We start from the raw sequence: 15569 nt of genomic DNA on the forward strand, positions 1-15569 counted from the left end.
ACTATTTCTCCTATCATCTTCTTCAACAACACAGTTATCTCTGACAGTCAATTCATTTCTGACACACTCGCTAATGGGGTTGAAGACAGATTCAATAAAAGTAATATGGCTTTTACTCCCAGTTCTTTACGCGCTCAATCTTTCTCCACCATCTCGTCAACTCCACACGATGTCAAGTTTATGGACGGCTTGTTTGCCCTAAATAAACTAAAATTTACCTTGTTTTCATGTACAAAATCTGCTGATGATCCCGATGATATCCCTTATATATTTTTAAAAAATCTCTCTAATACATCTCTCTCCAAACTTCTCGAAATTTATAACCTTATCTAGAACACACAAAAATTCCCAGATGTTTGGCGCAATTCTATAATCATTCCAATTAAAAAACCTGACCAGCCCTCTATAACTCCAATATCTTTCGTCTGATTTCTCTTACTTGTATTACCTGCAAACTTCTTGAAACAATGATCAATGAAATACTCACGTGGTTCGTTAAACAGTATAATATTATTCCCGACGCTCAATCCGGCTTCCGACGTAATCGGTCTACTATTGATAACTTTTTTATTTTTCAAACACACATTTCTTAAGCAATCTATAATCAACAAGATGTCGTAGCAACTATATTTAACGTTGAAGGGGCATTTTATTCAATCTCCAGAAAAGCAATCATTGACAAAAACTCCCACTATAATTTAAATGGTAATATTTTCTCATTTGTAAAAAAATATCTAATTGAAAGAATCTTTAAAGTCCTTGCCAAGGGTAAACTTTTTCGATCTCTTCCTCAAAATTAAGGTGTCCCTTTAGAATCTGCATTAAGTTTAACTTTATTCATTCTTGCCATCAACGAAATTTGCCTCCCATCAAATATGTTCAATACGCTTATGACCTAATCATTTACTGCCATCTTAAATCTGTCCCATCCTCATATAAACTTATACAAAGTGTAGTAAATCTACTTCAAGATAGATTTAACGAACTAGGATTATTACTCTCTGAGAGCAAAACCAAATTAATAAAATTTTCCATAGGGATTTCCACTCCCTTACCCCAAATTTTATTTAACAATTCTCTACTTTCTGGTGTTAATTATTGTAAAATTCTCGGTTTTATGTTTGACTCCAGATTAAATTGAAAAAATCAAATCTCTGAACTTAAAATCAATTGTTTTAAAAGGTTGAACATTGTTAAAACCCTCAGTCATCTTCAATGGGTTGCCAATAAAACTACTTCTAGGTCTGAGCGCTTTTCGCTTTAGTCTAATGAACTTTCTCCTACCCTAAGACGATAATCACTTCTACTTTCGTATGCTGCATCAACATCTGCAAATCCATTTAATCTTGTTCATTCCCTAATTGCCACAATGCCGTCTTCTTCCACTAACAATAACCAACACCTTATCATAAAACCTATACCTCAATTAATTTGTCCACTACTTAAAAATATTGACCTTTTTCTGACTAGTTTATTTCCTCTACCTTTACTTCCCCTCTGGGCTAAAGATATCCCTTCAATATATACCTCACTCACTATTTTTAACAAACTTGAATTTTCTAACCTTCTTATAAAGAAAGCATTTTTAGAATTTAATTCTCTATACAGATGCTTTTAAAACTACCACTGGTATTGGTTGTGCAGTAACCACTAAACATGAACTTGTAAGATCATCTCGGTTACCCTTAATATGCAACGTTTGCACAGGTGAACTATATAGTATTGTGTTGGCTTTTAAATGTATCTCACATCAAAACAGACATATTGCCATTTGTTCAGATTTTCTTTCATATATCCATTTAGTCAATACAATTTTCACTGAGCACCTATTAGTTCAAAACATTCATGACATATACCAAAATCTCTCTGCTTACGATGTAACAGTCTCTCTCATATGGCTGCCTTCTCACACCGGAATTACTGGTAATAAAACAGCAGATCATTTTGCCAAAGAAGCTACCAACCATGGGGTGACTGAAGTCACTCCAATTCAACTAGCTAACGAATCTCGAAATTCGTTTTCAAAAAGTCGGTAGAGGATACTTGACAAAACTTAGAGCAAAAGAGCAAAACAACTTTTCATAAACTTCAATCTTTTATTGGTCATCTCTCCCTAGACTTCATAACTAGAAGAGAAGCATCGACTATTACAACTATGAATCAACCATACCAAACTTACCAACTGCAAACAATTCACCAACCTGTATAAAGCACTGGATTTGAAACCTACTCTAAGGAACTAGAGAATTGTCTACCTCTTCCTCAACTGTAAACTGTATATGTTGATTATGATACTTAAAAATGTTGACTATTTCAATAATTTTGTGTTTAGGAAGTGCCAAAACTAAATCATCTACATATCTTTAAAAAAAGGAATGAAAAAAGTACAATTGTTGATACAATCACTGATAACATCATCCTTGATATAGCTACTTAGAATGGGTGAAAGACTAGATCCCATACCCATACCCATACTACCAAAAAAAATTTGTTTTTGGTAGTCTATGGAATCTATTTTTCTTATCTAAAAAATTTCTTTTTTCTTACTCTTTATATATATATATATATATATATATATATATATATATATATATATATATATATATATATATATATAAAAATATGTTGGCATAACTGCCAAGTTATTTATATTTTGAATACAGAACTTAAATTGTTTTTTTACTTTATTGTGCAGAAAATTGCTTTTTTTTCAGTTGTGTTAATAATAATATTGTTGTAGGTAATGCTGCATTGGAAAGTCTGGAGCTACCCGATTTAAAAAAAAATTTCTATGCAGTAAGCATTTTGACCAAAACTATCTAAATGCAAACCAATAAAATATAGTGAGGTAGAAGAGGAAGGTTTGTTAACGACACCACGCGTTTTTCATACGTATTCGATAGCAAAACAACCATCCACGGTGCCAATAGTGTTTCGCACTACATACATTGCTTATTTTAGTTCATGAAAACAATGTTACAATCAATTTTTATCACTAATTGTATCTTTATCACTTTGTAATTTAAAATTATTTCATTAATGAACAGCTCATTCATTTAAACTTCTCATTTATGTAAACAGAAATACAAAACTGGTGTTTATATTATAAAATACATAAATAAATAAAATAAAGGATACTATTTATTAAAGTGTTGTTAATTATTATTCCTTTTATCCCAACACATAGATTAATTTGTCCCTAAATATGTGTTGCCTCTTGTTGTGGCATATCGATGTGTTTATTTGATTCAAAACCATTATCAAAAAACCATACCCATAAATTTACTATATTTTCAAACGTCATTTTAAAGATTAAAAGATTGAAAATTTAATTTTTTCAAAACATACATAAAACCATTGTTTAAAAAGATTTTCTTTTTTAAACAATGATAAAACTTAAGTCTTGACTAAAAAATAAACCTCCGCATGAGTGTTCTAAGACGATAGCAATCGAGTGTATTTCAATTAAATATTTAATCCTTTTCTAGCAAATCATATAACCAAAATAAATATCTGATAAACTAATAAAAATTAAAAAAAAGTCAGCATTTACCTACTTTATTTAAATAGATTACTAACCGATTTAGATTTAGCAAGTCTCAAAGTATAAAAACAATTTGAAATATTCGCTCGAAATAGTCAAGTTATCTTTCACTAGACGCATACAACGATAATAACAATAAGCATTTTATTAAAGTCTTATATTTTCTTCACAATCTGGCATCCGTGTACAGGTTTGCCTTAGTCATGAGACAGGTAAAAATATACTCGAATAGAATCCTGCCGAGAATTAAGTTTCTGTTAATAGTTTTTTAAATTTATGACTAGAGGCCGCTACATGACGGCAGAGTAAAAGTCAAACGTTTGTTCCATAAGAATTGTCTAACTAGTCCTATTTAAACAATGGTATTGATATTTCCATCTTTCTCGGCATTATATGTATTTTTAAATAAAATTTTCTCAAAAAGTATTTGTTAAAGCATTTATTATTATAGAGTTTGTAAGACTTTGATAAATTCCTGATTTCCTTCTTTTATCGTCTCTTTTACAATGCCATCCTCACCCAGTGATATGTTATTTTTCATCTCTTTCATTTCAAATCAAGCAAAAGTGCATCATGAAACAGAAAATTCAGAGTACTCAGGTTTCAATCATGATCTAGTAAAGCGGAAAAAAACTATAACAATTTAAGGTGATACTAAAGGTCGTGTGTACTCAGTACTTCTCAAAATAAACAAAAGGACAAAAGAATAGAGATATGTACATTTTTACATAGGGCCTTAATGACAAGAACATTAAAAACCAATAAAGAATCTTGTTTTTAAAATGAGCAATGACTTCTTAGTTTGTCATCGCATGCCTTAGTCGTTGGCAGACGCACTCCGATGTGCCCGCAAAGACAGTAGCGTTGCCCGACTTGTGGTCAGGATCATAAATCCACCTCCTGCCCTACCCCTCAATCACCCAAATGCCCTAACTGTGGCGGTGACCATGCGGCTTATTCAGCCAAATGCCCCCACAGAAGGGAAATCCCAAAATCTCCTCAGGAAACCCAGCCAATCACAACAGAAAAACGCATTCCCCCCTATGAACTGTCTTCAGACATGAAGGCAGTCATGCAGTTTACTTCCCTCATACTCATCAACCTTTTCCCTGATAGGCGACAGCTTATATTAGATGTCACCAATCATCTCTCAACTCTGATGTTCGGCCACAGGAGTACTCTTGTGGCACATAACAGAGCGGCCATCTCCTCCCTGCCTCTGTAATGGACAGCTCGCTAGGTGTTGTAAACTGCCAGGGTGTTGCGAGAAAACGCCCCTTCATCAAACACATCCTTTAACATCACAATATACAAATCCTTGCCCTCTCCGACACCCTCTCCAAAAGTGACCCTATCTTTCCTGGATACTGCACTTTGCACCGCCCCCGCAACCAATTATCACGTGGTATTGGCTTCCTCATCAAATATGGTATTCCCTCCTCTCCTCACACCTTCCCTCCTCACGTTATTCTAAATGATGAAGACTTCCTGGCAGTTGACATACACCTCGATAATAACACCACGCTTACACTAGTCTCTTGTTACAAACATCCTGCTCAACCTTTATTTCGAAGCATTGCTTGGTTATATCTCCAGCCTAAATAAGGCAATTATACTTGGAGACTTTAACGCCAGGAACATACAATTTGGCGACACGGCTACAGGTGATACCGTGCAGGCATTGACCTTTCGGATCTGCTCCTTAACCTCTCCCTACACCGTATACGTAACCGTGATCTGACTTTTATGGGTCCCCAGTGCATGTCATCCGTCGACCACATCGTGTGTACATACGATGTGATTGACTTACTGGATGACGAATGCTTTTTGGGTGACTCGATCACGTCGAATCACCTACCCCTGCTGGTTAAAGAACAGATACTTAATCCCTTACCTCCCAACCCTCCCAAAAGAATATGAGACTACAAAAACGCCAACTGGGAACTCTTCAGAACCTTCTTATCAGTCAACACTCCTGAGTTAGGCAATTTAACACAGCCCGATGATATCGACCAAGGTATCACGGTTATTACCGAACTGATAAACCAAGCAATTGAGATATCAGTCCCCAACAGGGTTATCAACTCCAGTAAACCACCTCTACCTCAATATATTATTGACAAAATTAAACAAAAGAGACGACTCCTCCGTCAGTTTTAACGCACCCGCAACCCCCTAGTCAAAACAGAATATAACCGCGTGTCAGCGGTGATCAAACTACAGGTTAACAATCTGTAAGCCTGACAATGGATTGCAGCTACCTCTAGTCTTGATTATCGCGATGGTGGCGCGTTCTGGCACAAACTCAAATGCCTAACGAAACAGAAAACCAACCACCCTTCTCACCTTGTGGTGAACAACCAAATTATAAATTCAAATCAACAGAAGGCCGAAGCCTTCAAAACCCATCTACAAAACACCCTAATCTCTCCCATTGATCCTAGATTTGACCTCGCCTTCCGTGCAAGGATCGAGAGAGACATAACACGACAGCTCGACGTCCCCTTCGACCCGCAGGCACCACATGATCATCCTATCATGGCACCTGTGGATCAACAAACCTTCAAAAATTTTTGCCAAATGGGCAAATCGAACTCACCGGGACCTGACAACATTGCCAGGAACTGCGTGAAACAACTACCACCGAGCGTCACTCTCTATCTGACGAATATAATCAATGCCGCTCTCAAACTCTGCTAGTTTTCATCTCCGTGAAAAGTAGCCAATACAATCATGCTCTTGAAAAAGGACAAAACCCGTACCGATCTAAACTCTTATAGGCCGATATCACTCATAAACGTTCTAGCTAAAGTCTTCGAGAGGATTCTCAAGAGAGACTCGTTGATTTTACCACCGAACACAACATCATCCCATCGTTCAAGTTCGGCTTTAGAGAAGGGTACTCCACCAAAACGGCATTGACAGAAATCGTCACACATCTCACACAAAGTCTAAACGACGGAAATTATCTTTAGGCATCTTTCTAGATGTTCAAAAAGCCTTTGACCAAGTCTGGCACGCCGGACTGGCCAGGAAACTGTTGAGCATCGGCCTGCCCCTTTCATTCGTTAGACTTATCCACTCCATTTATGTGGGCAAATGTTAATAATTTACGACAAGTAACAATAATTGATGTTAAAAAAAGAATTATATTACAAATAGGTACTTACCTCATATTTGGGATCCCCTGTGACCCTACTCAGGTCTCTAAATTCTAATTGTATGGTAGTAACTTCTGAAGTGCTACTATCAGGAGACCACTTGGGTGCGTGTGGTTTTCTAGTAAATAAGTTTATATCAGAATATGGAATGCCAGATTCGGAATCAAAGCATGGAAGTAACCTATCTGCTAATTCAGTCTAAAAATCGATAATGGAAAAAGAAAAATTATTTTTTAAAAAAACATACAATTAGTTTGCAAAAATGTTCAGTTATAAGATAACCTCATTTTCAATCTAGCTACTGATAAGCTACTGTAGTAGTAGTTACACAACTTACATAAGACACACAGTAGATATATGTATACTCTCTTATAGGGCGTTGTCAAATTATCATAAGGCCAGATGTCTGCCCTTCGCCGGAATTTGCCATTTCTTGGATAATTAGTTGTCAGTAATGGAGTCACTTTGTAGAAGAAAGATGAAAACTTAGAAACGGCACATCAAATTCAAAACAAAAAGAAATAGAGATATGCACCATAAATACAACTATAAAACACTTGTGCAGAAGGAACAAAAATAATTATATTATAAACATATGTGTACAGCTAGACGAACATGCTGACCACCAAGAATCTAGAGAACTTTTCTCAAAAGTCAAGTATCTATAGCGAGAGAATTCAAATCGCAGACACAGATCATCAAAGATAATAGTGGTAATACCATAACAAACCCAGACGGTATCGCAGAGGTATGGAAACAATATTGCGAAATACTATTCTCTAACAATGGCCCAGACAATAATACAGAGAAAAGAAGTTATGAAAAAGAACCTCAAATATTGAAATCCGAAATTGAGGTGGCAATTAAAAAGCTAAAATTCAGAAAAGCAGTAGTAGAAGATGGAATAACAGCTGAAACACTCAAAGAAATGGGAGAATTAGGGACGGAAGTAATGCTTAGAATTTGCAATGAGATCTGGAACACCGGAAAATGGCCAAATGACTGGGGTAAACTGACGTTTATTCCCATATATAAAAAAGGTTCACCAACAGATTGCAGTAATTACCGTACAGTAGCATTGATATCACACGCGAGCAAAGTACTTCTAACCATCATCAGTGAAAGACTAAAATCAATTCTCTTACCACAAATTCCCCAAGAACAATGCGGATTCGTCCCAGGTAGAGGAACAAGAGAACATATTCTTAATATTCGTCAAATTATCGAAAAATCTCGAGAGTTTAACATAGAAACATATTTATGCTTTGTTGACTATTCCAAGGCCTTCGATGTCATAAAATGGGATACAATGTGGCATATACTTAGAGAAATGGGTACGCCAGAACATCTAATTTATTTATTACAAAAACTATATGTAAATAATACTACTAATGTAAGAGTTAATAATGTGGTTTCGAAAAACTTCAAATTAAAATCTGGAGTTCGACAGGGATGCATAATATTTCCTATCCTATTCAATATATATATATATATATATATATATATATATATATATATATATATATAGTGAACATATTATGCGTCAAGTTTTTGAGGAGTGGCAAGGTGGAGCAAATATAGGAGGAAGAAAAATCAAAAACCTACGTTATGCTGATGACACTGTTATATTGGCATCATCACCAGAAGAACTGGAACAAATTATGAATAGGCTAGACACGGTGAGTATGGAATATGGTTTGAAAATAAATATGCAGAAAAGTGATGATTATTGAATCATGGCAGGTTACGAAGTGGTCAGGCAATTTAATTACTTAGGCTTCGTTATTACTAACAGTGGAGGATGCGAAGACGAAATTCGTCGACGCATCACAATGGCCAGATCGGCAACAGCCAAACTCACAAAAATTTGGAAGAACACTGACATCACAAAAAACACAAAATTATGACTTGTTCAAGCATTTATATTTCTTATCGCCACCTATGCTTCAGAAACTTGGACAACAAAAAAGGTGATTCAAAGCGTTTGAAATGTGGGTCTACCGTACAATGTTGTGCACACCATGGACCGCCCATCGCACGAATAACTCAATTCTAGCAGAACTTAACATAAAAACTAGACTTATCACAACTATCAACCAAAATATACTGAGATATTTTGGACATATAACTAGAAGAAGAGAAGGGATGGAGTGAATGATAGTTGAAGGTAACGTAGCAGGTAAAAGATCCAGAGGACCTTTTACCAGAGATCCAGAGATCTCCAGTACGATGGTCAGACCAAATACAGGAGAGGACTGGTTACTCATTGTCCGAAGCAAAACAACACGCACAGGAGAGAGATAATTGGACAGAAATAGTCAAACAAATTACATGACGCCACTACATCCTTACAAAGGAGAAAATATTGAGGAGGAGTTGAGGGAGTGTATATCTTTTCCCTTTCAGGATATGGCCCAGGTATCAAATTTTTCTTACCCTGATGAGTTGAGCAATTCTCTCTCAGTATTTTCCATATAACCATCCTGTAGCGGAGATTCAAAAATATTGTGATTACATAGTAGCGGTTTAAATGTAATAAAAGCTTGTCTTGCTTGTTAGGTATGGCATTTTATTTCTTGTTGAGGGTATCATTGATATCATTTCCAAGTATTTGAATGTTCTCACTTGCTCGATTTGAGCATTTCTATTTGCAGTTGCGCTCTTAACAGTAAGTTGTTTCTTATTGGCATGCATTTAGTTTTTCCTGTATTTACCTTCAAGCCGTATGTTTTCCTACATTATTTATTTTAGTTAGCAACAAAAGCATATTATCAAGTTCATTATCCATGATTATTCTGGTGTCTTAGGTGTAATAAATATAATTATCAGGTACCTGTTGACCTTTATACCACACTCAGAGCCTTCAAGTGCCTGTGCAAAAACATTCTCCAGATAGAGGTTGAACAGCACAGGAGAAAGATAAAATACATCTCTGTCCTATCCCTCTTAAAATTTCTCTGTGTTGGTTGAACCTCACTCACTTGTTTAGTCTCACTCATGCTTTTTGATTCCAATAATGATTCTGGATAACTCTTATCTTTTTCATCAATATTAGTGTTGTGTAGCATTTTTATCATGGTGTCGCACATCGTGTTTTATGGTGTAAGGTTTTTATGGTGTAAGGTGCAGGAAGCTGCTCCACATGTACCCATTCAGTTCTTGAGACCAAATTGTGTCTCACCGCTTAGCTCTTCCATATTTCTCACATTCTTGTATAAATAACTTTTTTGTTTATAGAACCCAAATTGTTAACAAAAGAGTGCTCTCGATTCAGGCATGTTAAAATGTAAATAAAGAAGGTTTGGCTAAGCAACAGTGCGCTATGATTTTATTTTTAGCATAGAGACTGGCATTAAGCAATTTTTTTTTACTTATTTCTTAATTGATTTTGTATTTTTTTAATATTAATATTATAAATAAATATATAAATTCAAACTTCTTATAAATAATTAATTAAATCAACAGAAACCACTGAATGTTTGGCACAATTTTTTTGTGTGATTGAAAATATTGGCTATAGGATAATTGAAGTTCAGCTATAAATAAAATGGTTTTGAAAAGGAAAAGACAGTTAAGATTTGATTTCACGTACAGGGCGCCTGCGCATCCGCTTATACGTATTTCGGCCCAATAGGCCATCATAATCATCAGAACTAATCGCTATTTGCGTCTATACGAAGCCATGTTAGAGTTGCTTCCTAAGACAGAAAAGATTTATTTTCACGTTCAGAGCGACTGCGAAAGCCGTTCTGATGAAGCCTATTAGGCCGAAATACGTATAAGCGGATGCGCAGGCGCCCTGTACGTGGAATCAAATCTTAACTGTGTTTTCCTTTTTATTCCGATATACTCTGTACAAGTACTAGAAACCAATTCGCTAAGAATTTTGCTTAGTTGAGGAGATATGTTGTGGAATGCAATTTTTAGATTCCCCATGTTTCTAATAACATCTTTATCAACGTCTGTTTTGCCTTGCAATTCTTAGAAGGCACAGATTAAAGCGAAATTCTGAATTTGGTTTCGAAAATTAGTTTATGGATTTTAAAATGGTTTTGCTTTAGTGAAATGAATGCATTATCAATAAATCAACGAATATCAACTGCTACCAGAAACAAATGAATTTTTGGAGTGATTTTTTTGTGTGAATGAAAATATTGGTTATCCTATCATCGATGCTACATTATAGATCATAATACAGTTTTGCTTTAGTGAGATTAATAAATTTTGTGTAAAAAAAGAAATAAATGCGGACAAAGTTGGCTACAAAATTTTTTACATTTATTTTTGTAATGTAGTATAAAAAAACTTTTGAACTATTCTTTGGTTTTCTTTTTTTTTTTTTCAAATGTTAAAAACTGTTGCTGAGATAGCAAATCTCGGAATTTTAGATAAAAGTCCTAAGAATTTAATTACTTACACCAGTACAACAACCAAATCATTATGCAGCTTTATTATTTCAGTTAGTGCTACAGCTTTCAGACGGACATAGATGTCGTAATTCTCAAACAATCGACAAATAAAATATTTTCAATATAATTTTAACAACAGCATATCAATAATTAATCATACTAGGTAATTGAACATTTACATAAATTACTTACCGCTTTTTTTAAGAACATATCATCTTTACTAAAGTGATATATACTAAGTAACCCTCCCAACACTCGAATCGTAACTTCAAATAAATTGACATCTCTATTCACATCAAAATTTAAATGTTTATCGACCCAATTTCTTGCTTCATCATACTCTAAAAATTTAAGAAACATTCAAAATATATATGCTGTAGGTAGTTTTAGATTAGATAAGAATTTAGAAATATTTTTTACAGTGGATATTTTCATTTGTCTTGTTTATTATAAATTAAAATATATTATGACAGCCTTCCTATGCCCCTGGTAGAAAATACTTGACTGAGTGTGTATAAAATGTGTGTGTGAATAAAACCAATGAATAGAACAGAAAAGACACTACTTAGAAGAACAAACTTCATATGAGGTTGACCATATAGTAAGAACTTCTGGAAGCAAACTAGCATCAAAGAATAGAAAAGCAACAAAAGCAGACCAAATAAACATGAAACTTCTAAATCAGGTTTAATAGCTTCATATTCTTCTTTTATTACTTCCTCAAGATGGTCAAGATTTCAAAATGGCCTCTCTCACTGACAAAATGAAGTCCACGTGGTAAGGTCTAGACCTCAGAGTCTGAAGAAAGTCCATATATCTCCCTAATACCATACTCTTAAAAGTGTATAGGTCAAAATCTCAAACATTTCTTTTAAAATGACATGTTGATATACTCCATTTGCTCAGCTCAGGAATATTTTGACTGATTAATTGTCAGAAACATACAACTCAGAAATTCCTACCTCTAGATATTAATAGCTCAAATAAGCTTAAGTACTGTTGCAGACTTATTTCATTCAAAAAAGAAGAATAATCATGAATAATGTGAATGTGTTTGTATCAAAAAATGTTTCAATAAGAAATAAAAATTATTTTTATAATAACCAAATTGTTCTTTTGTTCTTCATTATCAAAACTAACAGTTTAACATCCAGTTATCCATATTTTTTTAAATACATTTGAAGGTACACATACTTTAATTGGAAATTACCATTGAGAACTTTTACATATAAAAAATGTAGTTTTAAATAACTTTCCTGGACAGAAATCCAAGTTCTGGCTCACTACAACCAACTTAAGTCATTTTTGTACAGATCTTGACTGGACTACACATTAAAGTACTTACTTATCTGTTATGTATCTATATTTTCATTATATTTATAAAATGGTTATTACACCAAATGTTTTATAAGCTCTTTGAAAGTTACAACCAGTTTAATTGTGAAATTAGAAGATGTACCACAAACTATTTATGTGTTTTGTTATTTTATATATAAATTTAGTTTAAGTAGTTTTAAATTAACTTATTGGATTATTTAATTATGCAATAAACATGTCACGATGTTTTCAAGAACTGCTGTATAACTTATTCAAAGAATTTAAACAATTTCATAAAAAATTTCAATTTTTTCTTGCTTGAAATATATTTTAGTAACTATTATGTTTTTTTTTATTGAAATTAATTATTAAAAAATTAAATTATGTAATAAATGTGCAATATTTAATACAGACTTATATTAATAATAAGATCTACAAGTTGTTTAAAACCAAGGCCACTTAATTAAACACACACATTCACAGCTGTAATTATGAAAAAACAAAATGGGTTTTTAACAAAGTTTTAATTACCTTCATCAAGACCCATAATGAAAATAGTATCTAAAGAATCCACAATAGTTAAACCTAATCCAAACCATTCGGTAAAGCCTTCTGAAATAGGTTTAAGATGATCATGTCCCCATGCAAACTTTTTGTAGCCCTTCCAAGCATGTTTGAAGGCTTCAACTACAGCTGCTTGCCTTGGTGTTGTAGGACCTATGAAAAATATAACCTGGTTAATATATCATATTAACTTATAATCCAAAAAATATATATCTTACCAGAAAATCTGTGTTCAACTTTAGGAACTGCTAGAACATTTTTATTTACATCATTATTATTACTTTTAATTTCTTGGGCCTCAACATTAACTTCTTCTATATGTTTGGGTTCTTCAACATAGCTCTTTATAGTATACCTCTTGTCTTCAACTTCTTCAACTGTTATCACTCTGCTATCTTTTTGTAAATTTAATAAATATGTACAACTCAATAATATTAAAATAGAGATGGTAACTATAAAGCTTTTCTGGCATTTTGATAGCCGATTCCACCACTGGAAAATACAAATTTATTAAATAAAAATCAATAAAGCTTATCAACAAGTCTAACCCTTCTAAAACGTAATTTCCGTTTTTTATCAGTAGAGGAGTCCAGAGACACGTCAAGTCCTAAATCATATCTGTAATCGACCATTGCTTTGGTAGCTGAATTAACGTACAATTGTTTTGAATAGATTCATACTGCAGTATATTTTTATTTTCGACTTTTAATGTATTAATTTTCCAAAAATTACAACGTTACATTACATCAACTCCACTAACTTTTATCACAAACATTGACAATTGTCGACAGTTTACTGGTTACAATGGGTTAGCCCCAAATTCCGAATTTGCAAATCTTTATCTGTCATCAAAGTGTCAACTGTCAGATTGTTACATGAGAACGATGCATGAGAAGGAAACCCAATAACGATATCATTGAGGAAACCCTTTGAATAATTTTTTTATACTTGTCCGATGATACTTCTTTATAATATACAATTTAACTAATCAGTAAAGTTCTCGCTATTTCTAATTTTGCAAATATAAATATTCTGAAATTTTGAACTTTATTATTGTTGTGATAATGTGAATGAGTATAAGATGTTGTATAACGAGTAGTGTTATATTATTACTGCTCGTCAGAGTTTCGTTGGATATTATTTTTTATTTATAAAAATGTTTCGGAAAAGGATGAGAAGATATATAACCATTTCTATACATTGAAAGGTAGATTAAACCCAAGCTTATATAAGTTTACTATTCGTTTATTATTATTACATATTGTAGATAGTAGATGGAGGGGTCGTTAAAAAGACAGGAGGGATACGCTAAGTTTTTAGCGTATCTGTTATAGATTAGAATCCTATAATTGTAGAATGAAAAAAAATTTTTCACATAGTTTGTTTTGATTTACAACTCACTAAAAGCTGCGAAAGCGCTGCCTATCGATCTGTTGACTTGAAGAATTTTCAGCAAGAAGTGCCAGAAAGTTACTATAGGAATGACTAGCGTATGGCGGCCAAGTGTTCATAACGATGACGCTTTTTGATTCTTTCACGCCACTTCCCATTATTGCAAACCAGAATTCGCAAAACATTGGATTATTCACAAATGGACGGATAATGCCAGCTGGAAACATACCGTCGAGAGAGGTTAATTTAACCTACTATTGACTTGTGATAAAAGCGTGCTGTCGTTGTGATAGTAATCCTGCTCAGTGCTCAGTATAGTGGCTCCTCTCCATAATCGGCGATTGCAGACGAATAAGTGTGAGCATGACTGTGTAGAGGGCATAATCGGCTAAACTTGCCTATCATTGTCTATGATCGCCTCCAACCCGTGAATTGTCGGTCTTTCGGAGACGTATCAAACGGAATCGTTTGATGCTTGTGGTTTGTGGTTCGACATACTTTTACGGACGATTGTGTGGGTGTGGAGTGTGGACGCTTGCAGGATAATTATGCCGATCATAGACGATCACATCACGCGATCAGGAACCGAAGATTCGGATATTTGATTGATCACGTCTCATGTCTGTGTTCCAATTTTCCTATATGTGTTCTGTGATCTTACTGTCATATTGTGTGGTGGCAACAGTGGTTATATCAATCATTTTAATCATTTAATTAACACCATTTATGGGCTCGCCCAAATTTATAATTTGCCGTTTTCCCGTAATATAAAGTAGTAATTGATATTAAATAATAATAAAGAAACTGTTTGATATTGTGAAACTGTGCTGTGCCGAAGAAATACTAAAACCGACAGGATATAAAGTTATAAAAGATGGGTAAGTTACTTTACATATTCATCTGTATGATATACCTGTAATTTATTAGTTTATTCTGGTATTTAATATATAAATTTAATAAAAATTGTCGATCTTTTCTGTTCAATTTCAATCTTAGAAGCACCGAGACATTTTGATGGTACAAATTGTATTAATACTGTGCATAGGTGTTACATGAAAAGGATGACAGATAAAGCTTAATTGAGAAAGAATTTAGGTATACCTATTTATAATCATTAAAAATAATTTAGAACTTAAACGTTATCAATTTCAAACACCGTTTCTTCGAAGGCAATTGAACTAT

General features: G+C 33.8%; 2 protein-coding genes across 6 annotated transcripts in view; one reads left to right on the plus strand and one right to left on the minus strand.

Annotated features, from left to right (window-relative positions):
• alpha-Man-Ib (alpha-Mannosidase class I b) overlaps positions 1 to 15569 on the minus strand; it is a 44435-nt gene that overhangs the window by 17716 nt on the left and 11150 nt on the right. The window contains exons 1-5 of one of the 2 annotated variants that reach the window (XM_072538070.1): positions 13544 to 13814; positions 13214 to 13487; positions 12963 to 13148; positions 11307 to 11455; positions 6715 to 6903 (exon numbers count right to left, since the gene is read on the minus strand). In XM_072538070.1, the coding sequence (XP_072394171.1) occupies positions 6715 to 6903; positions 11307 to 11455; positions 12963 to 13148; positions 13214 to 13487; positions 13544 to 13627 (882 nt within the window). In that variant the 5' untranslated portion in view covers positions 13628 to 13814. Of the gene's footprint in view, positions 1 to 6714; positions 6904 to 11306; positions 11456 to 12962; positions 13149 to 13213; positions 13488 to 13543; positions 13815 to 15569 lie in introns of those variants that run through there. The other variant, XM_072538068.1, reaches the window with a different exon arrangement.
• The window catches only part of Unc-115a (actin binding LIM protein Uncoordinated 115a), a 97978-nt gene continuing 97431 nt past the window's right edge, over positions 15023 to 15569 (plus strand). Inside the window, exon 1 of one of the 4 annotated variants that reach the window (XM_072538065.1) lies at positions 15023 to 15265. In XM_072538065.1, coding sequence (XP_072394166.1) covers positions 15262 to 15265 — 4 coding nt within the window. In that variant the 5' untranslated portion in view covers positions 15023 to 15261. The remainder of the gene's footprint in view (positions 15266 to 15569) is intronic. The other 3 variants (XM_072538066.1, XM_072538067.1, XM_072538064.1) reach the window with 3 other exon arrangements.

The sequence above is a fragment of the Diabrotica undecimpunctata genome, chromosome 7, assembly GCF_040954645.1.
Source record: "Diabrotica undecimpunctata isolate CICGRU chromosome 7, icDiaUnde3, whole genome shotgun sequence".
Classification (NCBI taxonomy): Eukaryota; Metazoa; Arthropoda; class Insecta; order Coleoptera; family Chrysomelidae; genus Diabrotica; species Diabrotica undecimpunctata.